General features: G+C 40.6%; 1 protein-coding gene across 11 annotated transcripts in view; it reads right to left on the bottom strand.

Moving 5' to 3' along the window:
- ABLIM1 (actin binding LIM protein 1) overlaps window positions 1–12212 on the bottom strand; it is a 128477-nt gene that overhangs the window by 58558 nt on the left and 57707 nt on the right. For all 11 annotated transcript variants that reach the window (XM_042817908.1, XM_042817911.1, XM_042817910.1 and 8 more), the window contains exons 5-6: window positions 4997–5123; window positions 3930–4023 (exon numbers count right to left, since the gene is read on the bottom strand). In XM_042817908.1, coding sequence (XP_042673842.1) covers window positions 3930–4023; window positions 4997–5123 — 221 coding nt within the window. The remainder of the gene's footprint in view (window positions 1–3929; window positions 4024–4996; window positions 5124–12212) is intronic.

Genomic DNA, 12212 nt, shown 5'->3' with positions numbered 1-12212 from the left:
AAAAATGATTTAAGCCGGTGTCTTTAAAATAGCTAAATACATGCAGCAGTTCACCCATCTACACAGATATTTGTAGGATTAGGATCAGATGGGCATCTTTCAATAGGCAAGCCTTGAAGCTATGAAAACAATAGCATAGTGGAAGGTGTAACGATAGTGAGGGCTGCCTGTTACGCCATTATTGTTTGACAATAAATGTGTTTCCCTGTACTTAAAAGGAAATCAGTAGTTTTTCTACAAATGAAGGTTTCTTTCTGCTGGAAAAACCAAGGAACAACACTGATCTCTGTTGCCTTGACAACGGTAGCCTGAAATTTTTCAAGTATTTAAGTATCTGTACTCCAAAGAAAGTTGCAGCACCGATTTCTCATTAGAGAAATTCTCATCACGTTCATTGTGGTGGCATGCAGACTCATCTGTTATTTGCAGCTGTCACAGGAAGTTACGTACAAAATAACATGACAAATATCTGATTTGACTTAAATGTACATAATAATTTTTACAGCTATTGAAATTGGTCACAAATAGTCAGAAAAAAAGGAATTTCTTGCATGATACATGGATACAAGCAAAAAAAAAAAAAAAAGACAGTTTTTCTGGCAATGGATTTTAAAACTGAGCAAATAAATTATTTTTACAGAATGGCTGGAGAAACTCTGTCCTCTCAAGGCCTGAACTCAAACCTGAGGCACTGGAACAGGCTGACCAGAGAAGCTGTGGGTGCTGCACCAATGGAGGTGCTCAAGGCCAGGTGGGATGGGGCTCTGGGCCCTGATCTGGTGGGTGGCAACCGCCCATGGCAGCAGGCTGGAACTGAACGTGATTTAAGATCCCTTCCAGCCTAAGGAATTCTATGTTCTGTGAAACATCAGCTATTCCAAACCAGTTTGCTGAAGGTGTCCTCTGGGATGAGGTCTCTTTGGCTCACATCATCTTCATCAGTGGTTGTCTTCCTTACTGACTGCTCAGTGTAGAAGTTTGAAGGCGTGATTTTTCAGAGGTGCTAAGCAACAACGAGGGACAGAAGCAACCAGGAGCTGCAAGTCTGAAATGTCACACAGCATCTCAATTTTTCTTTAAAAATTTTTAACTCTTACTCAAGAAGCAGATAGCACCAGCCTCCACAAAGAAAGCTCAGTTTCATGTTTTCATGTTTCTTTTGTTTTCCTGCTTTTTTTTACAAACTTTCCATTTAGGGGAAATTTATGCTGCTGATTGCTTCTGATCCACGAGAGGGAAGTGTCTGCATATAATGTGCCACATACCTACCTCCCTCCAATCTGCAAATCATCTCTTCAGATGAAGATCACCAAATAGTATATATTCCTCCCGACAGAACAAACATGTGATTGACAAGCAGCCCTGGCTGCTTCTGATCTCTCATCTCCTTCGTTACCAGAGGATTTATGTCATGCACTGACCCTATCCTCTAAACTACCTTTTCTGCTCAGTGGGACACATATGCTGACATGATTTTCTCACCGTTAAGTTTCCACTTACTACACCTTTAGTCTAATTTAAAGGCATTAGTACTGCCCCTCTGAAAATGTGATATTTGACAGTATAAAAGACTTCTAAGGAGAAGCCAAGAAACTAGTCCATAGTTCCATTAACATATTATTGAACATCAGTTGTATTCTCTGAGCATCTTTTCAAGTGCAGTCTAATGAAAAAAAGTGCTTAAACATCTCTCCCCCACCTGCATTCCCAGTCGATACCAGGAGACCTGTATTCACAGACTATCCATGCTAACAGTTAAACCAATTTCCAAACAGCCTCCATGACTATAGAAAACCAAATTTTTTGGTGAAAGTCTTTAAGAACTTGCCCCAGTCTACACCTGCCACATAGCAGTCAGCTTCAAACATCATTTAAACATATCAAGAAACAGTTGTGTTATGTGAGTCAGTCAGCTTCTACAGGCTTCATTGTTTGGTCTTCCTTGTATATTGAGAACTACTGCTGCCCTCTACTGTATTATTGTGGGCTGTGCCTCAGATAATCACAACCTTTTGGTAAGACTATAACTTCTGCTTGAACCACAACTTAAGACGATTACATGATTAATATTTCCATATATTTGTAACATCAAAGGGTCTGTTTCTAATTCACGAAGATATTCTGATTCTGCAGAGGCTAAATCAAATGGAAAATCCCTATTTTCTCTAATTTTGACCCTTACATAAGGTTAGATGCCTTTTCCATTACTCCTATTTCAGCAAACTGTTGTCTATTCTTCTTACAATAAACAGCCATCAGAAGAGAAAGAACTACCAACTTTGGCCCAAACAACTGCAACAAGGCTCTGTATGGGACCCAAAGTCTCTGTTAACCTGAACTTTAGTAGGTTACAATGGACAGCTGAGTCCTAGTTCAGTTAAACTAATCTTTTCTCACCTTCATCTGATTCAGCTCTGAAAGGATACAGCTCAAGATCCTTTCAGAAAGCTAGGTTTCATTCTCATTGATATTAAAAAGAGCAACAGGAATGCAACTTTTCTATATTCACATCCATACCACAAAGGCTCATTTTTTCAGAGCTCTCCACAGACTCAGAGAATCTTCCACTTCATTATTTTCATCTCCATGCTTCTAAGTAGACAGCACTGCTTTGAGCAACAGATTGGATAAGTTCCGAGTAATACAATAACAGCAGGAATAGCATCTGAAGTTATTTTAGAATTATTTTATGCTTCCCAGTCTCACAAATCTAATTACTTCTCTCCAGCAGTGCCTCCTACTCCAACTACACTGTCACCAATTCATAATACTAAACTGAAAAACTCATCAGTAGATGGGAATAGATAAGCAGATGGTAGTAGACCTCCAGATAAAAACCAGAGACATGGCATTTCTACTCAAGGGAAAGCTCAGACTGTTCTCATTACTTATCTGTGTGAGTCTAAAAGAATTAAGTGCATGTTGCAAAGGAGGCAGACTGAGAGCATGGCTAACTGAAAAACTCTATTCCCTCTCAGTGGAAGCAGCGACAGCTGCACTGGGCACGCTCTCAGTGTTTCATTTGGGGGCAGCTCTCAGTGTTTCATTTGGGGGCAGCTCTCAATGTTTCATTTGGGGGCAGCCAGCCTGCTTAATATTCTGAAACCTCCTAGAAAGTCAAGCTGTTACCACTCCACAACAAAACTGAAACTTTTTTGATGAGGGCTGATACAGCCTTACACTTCTAGTAGACAAAGACAGGAACGTGCAATGCACCCTCAAGAGCAAATGACAGCTGCTTTTATTTCAGTAACTCTCTCACTATTTTTCGTTATTCCCTAATAAATAAATCCAGTTTCTTCTTCAAAAAAATACACCTGTAACTGAAGTTCTTCCTGCTTCTCACATTTCTTCAACTTACTTTATTATGTAAAGGGAATTGTGTTTATGTGCATGTGGGGTTTGTTTTTACCCCAGGGAAGGAGGGCTGAGTATTAAACATCACTAAAGTAGCAACTAAGCTATACAAGCCCAGCTCCAGACGTAAGCCTGAAGGTCAGGTTCTTTCCACTGAATATGGTATCCTGTGTGGAAAAGAGGCAGCAGTTTTGCTTCTCTCATCTCAATGATAACAGCACAAGGAAAGACCCATGCATTTTTGTTCATTAAATATTTTTGTGATGACATGAAGGGATCCGTGCATAGTTCAAGGATTCCATCTCACAAGGACTAGTCACAGCCATGGGAGACAGTAGTGACAACATAAGATATACAACTCTAAAGTGATTTGGCCAGATGCAAAGAGAACACTGATGTCTCGAACTGAAAGTCAACAAAAGATACATAAAAATGTTTCTGAAAGTGAGTACCTTTACTCTAAAATCAGCAGTAAAACTTTCCTAGGAGAAGTTTTTGCATTCTTTGCAGTTGTGTGAAGACATAATGGGATGTGGCCAAAAATCTTAAACTCCAGTTTACAAAGCACTTACCTCTAGTACTTTCCCAGTAATGAATTGGTGACATGCTTCACACTTGACTCCAAAAAGAACCTGATAGTCCTTTTCACAATAAGGAGCACCATCTCTGAAAAAAGAAAAACCACAAAGTATAAACCACTTTTAATAAACAGGTTACAGCATGACTTAGTTTCTTGCCTTGTCTTCATTGGCATTCTTACAAATTGCAACAGCCAAATAGGAGAGATTTCCAAAGATGTATGTTGTAGCAAAAGAAAGAAGAAAAATTATATTCTCACCATTGATTTATAACTATCCCTTAAGTTTCCACCTCAGAAAGACAAAGCACAAACCACTGAAGTAAATTTCATCTTAACAATAGTCTTTCTAAATCATAGAATGGCCTGGGTTGAAAAGAACCACAATAATCACCTCGTTTCAATCCCCCCATCATGGGCAGAGTCACCATCCACCAGACCAGGCTGCTCAGAGCCACATCCAGTCTGGCCTTAAATGCCTCCAGGGATGGGGCATCCACAACCTCTCTGGGCAACCTGTTCCAAACTAAAGCTATAGGTGGTACAATTCCAGAGACATCTGTGGAACTCTGCCTATGGGGACGAGTGGAAACCATTTAGCAAAGAAATCTGGTAGTATGCAAAGAGTAAGCAGCTGCTTATTTGTGTTGAGAAACAGTGCAGGTCAATCACATCATCATATTTACTCTCTTCCAAGCAAAAGAAAACAGTGGGCAGGTTCCTACTTTTTTCCTCAACATCAAAGTTGAAAAGTAAAATAGAACAAAGCTGTATCCAGCTAACACAGAAAACACATGTAGGAGTTCCCTCAACCCCTTATGGCAATGTGGAGGTACACTCCCTTCGGTACTGGTGTTAAATACAGAGTATCACCACCTTCCAGCTGTTCCTTTCCAGTATACTTTCTCTTTCCAACTTAGCTCCAATTGAGAGCAAAGATTTTGGTGCATATGAAAAGTTAATCAAAACTGGATTCTGAAGGGTGAACTTTGCTGGAACCTCTCTCCCTCCAGCAACAAGAACTCATGCCAAGAGTGCAGGAGAGATGCAGAGGCTACTTACTTGCTGATGTATTCCCCAGTCAGGACCTTCCCACAGGCCTTGCACTTAAAGCACCCCAGGTGCCACTGCTTATCGAGAGCTAGCAATGCTTGTCCATTTTTTATGTCTCTTCCACAGCCAGCACAATCTGCAAATAAACAAACAATTGCATTTGTTGTCAGTTATCTGGTTCATTGATCTTCATTAACCACACAGCAATTGCTACAGTTGGGAAGCAAAGAGGAAAATTCCATGGCTACGCAAACATCTTCCTCTCCTCAGAGTCTGCCAGGTCTTGTAGTCTTTTTCAGTACAGACAGTCAGCACAGGACAGAAAGTCTCTCTTCTGTTTTTCATGCTGTGTTTCAATGACTGCCAGGTAAGCTCAGGACAAACCTCAGATTTTGCTGGGAAGCAGCTACATAAAGCACCACTTAGAAAAATACCTTCTAGAGGAATCAGTTTTTTTCAGATCCACACTGCTTCAGCGGTGCTGGGAAGGGAGCCCTGCACTCCCCGTTGGGTGGCAGCAAAGCCCACACGTCTGTCCCGACAGTGAGTGGTGGCACATCCCGGCCAGGGAACAGGCAGAGTGGTTTTTTTAGCAAGGGACTGAGGTGATGGTGACAGCAGTATGACCACACTAAATGCTGTATGACAGGGCATATTGTGATCCACCAGCAGGTGTGGAAGACAGCAGCTCTCATAGTCTTTAATAGGCACAAGGACTCTCACTCAGGGACCTGGCAGTCAAAGCTCAGTTTTCTCTGTGATTCAGGAAGACAACTTGAAGGCAGACAGCAAACCTGAAGCCCAGAGCCAGCAAATGCCCTCCATCCCTGAGGATGCCACTATCTCTCACGTCACATCACAAAGCTGCTTCAGCCCCGAGCTCCCATTCCTCTCCATTCAGATATAAGATACTCAGAGATCTCCTGGTCAGATCTGAAGAGACTGATGAGGGAAGCAGCACTGAATTGCAGGCACTGTGCTAGGGGATGGAGGGAAGGCCTGCAAGAGCAGTGAAGCAGAAAGGGAATGCCCATCAACTGAGACATGCTTGGCAGCTACAGAGGAGACAGCCTGGAACAAAGCTTTTCTTGTATTTTATTATCTCAAAATCAATGTCCCTTTCATGAATGTAACATTCTCTCCCCACGCCTGAAACACCAACAGATAGCCACAAGCCAAGACCAGTTCCAGCTGACTGAACAGGTACAGCCTGGACACCATCTCCTCGTGATTTTACAGCCCAGGTAACACCACACCTTGCAAAAGGGTGAGTCTAAGCTTATTATCACGACTGTCAGGAAGAGGAACCACTCCATTTGACACTGAGGGCCTCACTTTTGTTTGCTGGATAATGAGCAATGAGAGCCCTAAGTGTATGATGGGCATTCCTGCCAACCAGGTTGCTATTTGTCCATTGTCTATCAGTATTCTTCATCTCCTCAAATCCTTGAAGAATAAGGGCTCAAGCACCATGATATCTTGTAACAAAGAGCAAATCAGGGACCAATGACATGACTTGAACTTGAAAAGCAACCAGAAGTGGTCTAATCCCAGGGCTTTGCTCTAGAGGACAAATGTTACAAATTGAAACCATGCAATGACAAGGACTGACAGCATAGAATGGATCCCTCTGCTCTTACACGCCAGCTCAAGGCTTCGTGCTACTACATATCGACAGCAAAGTCTAGAACAGGTCAGCAAGAAAGGCTCTGAAGTTTACAGCACAAGGCTGAGAGGGAAGCCAAGTAAACATCTGTCTGCATGCCCTTGGTACACTAATCTTGCTATGGTTTGGGAAGAATACAACATTACTTCTTGGGGTTCCTTCCAGCTTGAAAACGTGCCATTTATCTATAAACTGTGTCAATAAATAAGAACTCCCCCTAATCTCAGTGGGTGCTGAATTGCAGCTTTAAACAGCCAGTTTCTCAGCTTCCTAGCACAACTGCTTCTCCCTGCTGTGCCAGCTTCCACATTCCTGACCTACGCTCTTGCCAAACCGTGATACATTCCTGGTATAATAATCCCTCCAAAAATCTGCTGTATTTTCCATGCTTTTTTTCAGCTTTATCCAAAAAAGCTTTGCAAAGCTGAAATTTCACAGATATGGAACCAAGGAATAGATTTTCAAAGCACTTTGTTTCACTATATTTCTGACGTGGTCAGAATATAAGAACTGCCCTATAGCAGGCCTACCCAGCCCGTTATCAATCTTTACTGGTAGAAACAGCAGTAACATGGAGGACAGAGAGATCCATGAACTATGTCGGCCTGTTTATTTGCTTCTTGAAAGCCAGAGGTGGTGTTTCCCAACTGACAGCTCCTACATTCATGTGTGATACCAGGGGCTGACTGTATGTTTTTACTATTCAATAGCAATAATGACATTTACTTACTTTTGCAAAACACCTTAAGGAACCCAGAAAGAGTAAGTGAATATCATTATTTCCAGTTGCTGACATAATGAATGCCTAAAATCAAAGCAAGCAAACTGTGTAGTCTTATTAGGCTGAAATGACTTTTAACTAAACCTGATTTTAATTCTCGCAGAACAGTATGTGGGTGAGAAGCTAGCAATTATTATCTCCCAAAATAGAGAGCAAATAAAGCAGGGTTGGGCAAAGAAAAGCCCATTTATTAATCCAAATTCTACAAATAAGAGCCATTTACGACCCTGAGCTTGCATGAAGCATATTAAAGCCTTTGGCTGAATGTCATCAGCACAAAGCACATGCAGGCAGGGTCTCAGTATCACACTAGGCACAACCTGCATTAGCCTGTAACCAGTTTATGCCTCAAACAAAAGGCCTGTGAGGTAAGACAACCGTGAGGTTCCACAACCATATGTCAGGCCAAACCTGTATACAAAAATCTGAAAACCCTCCCTCAAAATTTTGTTCAATGGTTTCCAGCATGGTTCTGTCTCTGGCTTCTCACCTGGGTTGAACAGACTGTGCCCCTGTAGCCCCAACCTCTGCTCAGCTCTTTTTTAGTCATATAACCCACGTTGTTCACTGCTGCCATTCACTACACAGCTACCCATCCAGCTGGGCCAACTTAGTGCAGAGGAGAGGGGAACTGCAAGGTACTGCTTAAAATGCATGAGTGAGTATTTAGGATATAAAGAAAAGCATACCACAAAAGCAATATGTGGAATTCTGTTTCAGCTGAAGGAATATTTAAGATCGAACAGTCCACAGCACTAATTCTCCTAAGAAATGTGAAGTAACACATATGCTGATACGTGCAGTGGATGCCTGAGGCACCAACAGCTGCAAGTCCCTCCCTTGTAGCCTCCACAGGCAATGCCCTCTTGCTCAGATATTGTGCAGAAAAGATGAATTTACCCTCTCTCATATGAGCATTAGCTGACAGCATCATTTTTCAGCAAAGCAAAAACCTCCTGAACAGCTCCCTGCCAGATAGTGAACAACTTGTTGTGCCTTTCCTGTACTCTGACTAGGCCTGTTCAATCTGGGGAAATGCCCTCACATATTTAAGCTACTTCTGCTCTAGAATCAAATATGACACCCTTCTGAGCTGTTTTACGTGTCCAGATACAACAGCAAATGACAAGAAAGACAAAAGAGCTGTAGCTGAACGTGGAGTCAGCCATCCCAAAAGCAGGGAAAAGTGGGGGGACAGGACAAGGGAAAGCAGCATGACACTAATATTATGTACAATTAAGAACTCCACCCTGCAGCCACCTTAAGCAGCCTCATTAGAAGATGCAAGCCAGGGTGAGCTGCCATCCACAACACCTTGCTTGTGAAGATGCAATGAGAAAACGCATTTCCCTTTTTAGCATCTGCATCACCCCAGACATGCAGGAGTGAAACATCCTGCACAGCAACCCATTCGTCACTGCCTAAATTAAGCGGTGGATTTTCTCCTCTGCCTCCCTCCCCTGCCCTCAGCCAATAGCAGAGAGCTCTGCTCTGCTGGATCGTGGCACAGGCAGTGGGCTCGAAGCCGACTGAGCTGCATTAACCCTAAGCATACTGCATAGCACCCTGACCATAGCACCACTGACATTCCTTGAACATTTACTAGCAATTCTACCTTTATCACACATTCTCTACTCACTCCGTGTAACTTACAAGAGGGAAGTCATCCCTAAGTGTTCTTGTGCTAATGAACATCATCATGCAAAGATATGTGCAGGATGAGGTTACATGAGCATACCAGCTTTGCTCTGTGCAGGGTTATGCAGCCTTCCTTAATGATGTATAATTAAATCACCAGAAAGTCCTTTTCAATCCTGACGGTCATTGGTAGCACCTGTCTCACTGAAGTCTGAAACTGCCATGATCCCTATGAGTCACAGGAGTAATACTCTTTGTTATTGCTCCCTCTCCTATAAAGTACAAACATACCAGCTGTATGAAGACAGCATCAGCAGGATTCTACCATTTATTTTTCTTTAAAGAGAAAAAACAAGATTTCATTGAGCTTGCCCACAAATATGTGGTCAGACGTAGTTGGACCTACAAATCAAGCTACGATGTACAGTGACTTGGAGGTGAAAAGAGGAAAGTTAAGAAATCACAGGAAGATCATCGATAAGTTTTTCTCAGTTATCTTTTAACCACAGATCAGGCAATGTTTTTTAAAAATCCTTTTAAAAATAAACACTATTACTGATATCACACAGGCTTTCTTGCTCATCAACATATTTCTGTCAAAGCTAAAAATAAAAACTCACTTTGTCTATTTTGTTTACAGTATGTTAAACACTTACAAAGTTTAAATCATAATCATTTGATTGCTGGGCCACTGCTGAGGTCAGGAAGTCAGAGAAGGCCACACAATATTGGGAATTTTACATCCAGGATTTAGGTCCATGTACATTGTGCCATTTTGCAGTGAAATCTGCTGCCAGATCCTTCCTCTTTGCCAATGTAAGGATGGGCAATGTTTGTCAGGACAAAATGTGCTGCTGCTCTTTCACTGAAGGCAAAACAAAACCATTCCAACAGCCTTGTACTCCTGAATAACCTAACAATAAGAGGCTGTGCTCATACAATGGAAGGAACTGAATTTCCCATGGGAAGCGGAATATAATTTTGACTGTTTATTATAAATGGCAAGTGGGGAAAAACGATATTTTCAAAGCAAATACTTAAAGAAAATACAATGCCTTTATTTGATTAAATATGGAAAGAAATCACAACGGCATAGAATGGCATTATTTGCTTGCAACACAAGTCCTTGCTAACCATGAGCAACTAAGTTGCCTGTTTAAGAAACTGTCTAACATAAGTGGAAATATAAACTAAAATCATTTATATGAAGAACACTGTGTGGTTATCTTGGATGCATCCTTACTGTAAAGAGCATTTTCATTGTTGTATGTAAATTAAAGTGATTTGGAAGAATGAATGCTTGCCCTCAACTTCATTCTGCTAATATGACATTGTTACATTAACGGAGTCTTTATTCTTACCTACTTTACTGATGTAAGCATTTGTGTTAGCCTTCTACACCAGAAGTCTGTATTGCCCTTCTTTCCTCTTCTTGTTACACCTCCTTCCCAATGGAAGCCAACCCAATTGGCCTTTTACCCTTTTACTCTTGAAAACTATCCCTGCAAGCAGTGTACCACCAAGTTGGCCTTTCCCCATAACATCATCCTCAGCATCAGCCACTTCTTCAACCTAGTCTTCCTCACAGATTCCTGAACAGCAAACCAAAGTGATGGAAATAGGAAGAAGAGACAGCCATGCTACAAACTAGACAAAAGACGAGGTTGGCCCATAAAAGACTGGTAACAAGTTTTTCTTTCTTTCTTTTTTTTTCTTTTTCTTTTCTTTCTTTTTTTTTTTTTTTTTAAAGCTTATCAGCCCCAGTGTCCCATTTGTAAAAACCACTCTGATGATAAACCCCAGACAGATGTAAATCTGGAGACTGAGACTGATCTTAACCTGTTATTTTCTCCACCACGTATTCAGTATTCAGATGATGCCAGCTGAATTCAAATTCACAATTCCAACACACAGTATGCCAAGTGAATTGCACGGTTTGCAAATGAACTTCACTGTTTTAAGCCCAGCCCACAGATAAAACATGCTGTGATTCTTTATTTGCAGACTATTTTGAGTAATATTCCATTGTTCCTCTTGGAAAACAAGTAACTCCAACAGAACAATCACCAATATGGAAACTTTTAGAAAGGTTTTTATGCCCTGGTAACCCATGGCAAACTAAGCTCTAAACAACAACAATCAGTGACCTCAGATTCCTGATTTACTACCTATGCTTTCTGAACGTGACAATTCCCAAATTAGTTTCATGCCTGGGGATTTCCTCCTATAGTTGTACTTTCCGACCTAGTAATGCATCCTCATGCAACAGCCATTTACCGAGCAATTCTTCCACTGCTCTTTGGAATTATCTTTTGAACAGCATTTCTCTGATAAATGCTATTGGATTAAAATAGGGGGGATTTGATACCAATATTTTAATATCCAGGATTTTATTCAAAATCAAAATTTTACACTTTAAATTCAATCAAAATTAAGAACCCAAATAGAATTTGAAAAGACAGAGATGAAAATTGCTCTCATTTTCATATCTATGAACAAACTCAGGTGTGATGATGTCTGCCACTTCTAGAATCCCAGGTACACAGTTATCCAAAGTAAGTAATTTTAAAATTCACATACCCTTGACAAGTCAGAAGTTCAAAAATCAAAATATATTTTAATGTATTTACATTCAATATGAATCTAACTTCCGTTGCTCCTGAAATAAAAAAAATTCCACAGTGCTATTTTTATGCCTTGCAACTGAATGTCAATTTCCAGTCAAATAGATCTGGACATAAACCATGAGCAAAAACAGTCATTATGTAAAAACAGATGTTAAAGGATTTGATTACCTTATACAGAGTTGTATTAGTTTAAGTAAATGTTTAAAGATATGGAGTATCCTCATGCTTAGCAGTTAACTTTTTATTTAGGAAAATAATTAAATATATAAACTTTAAACAAGCTTCCAATCAATTATTTTAATCAAAGTTTCCTGGGTTCTTAGTTAAGCCATGATTAAAATCAGTGATTTAAATCACAGTGTTTGAAATCAATCCACAATTATGTCTGCAGTGTTTTGATTCAATGATAAATAAATTGAAGAGGAACAGAGTAACTCCTTGTCAAATCCCATATATCCTCAGCTGAATCCCCAGTTTCTTAACCAGGAATTTTTAACAAGGGAAAATGGCTTT

Source organism: Centrocercus urophasianus, unplaced genomic scaffold (assembly GCF_019232065.1).
Source record: "Centrocercus urophasianus isolate 14NV4802_14NV808 unplaced genomic scaffold, USGS_Curo_1.0 seq_17, whole genome shotgun sequence".
NCBI lineage: Eukaryota > Metazoa > Chordata > Aves > Galliformes > Phasianidae > Centrocercus > Centrocercus urophasianus.
This window is presented reverse-complemented; position numbering and strand designations above follow the sequence as displayed.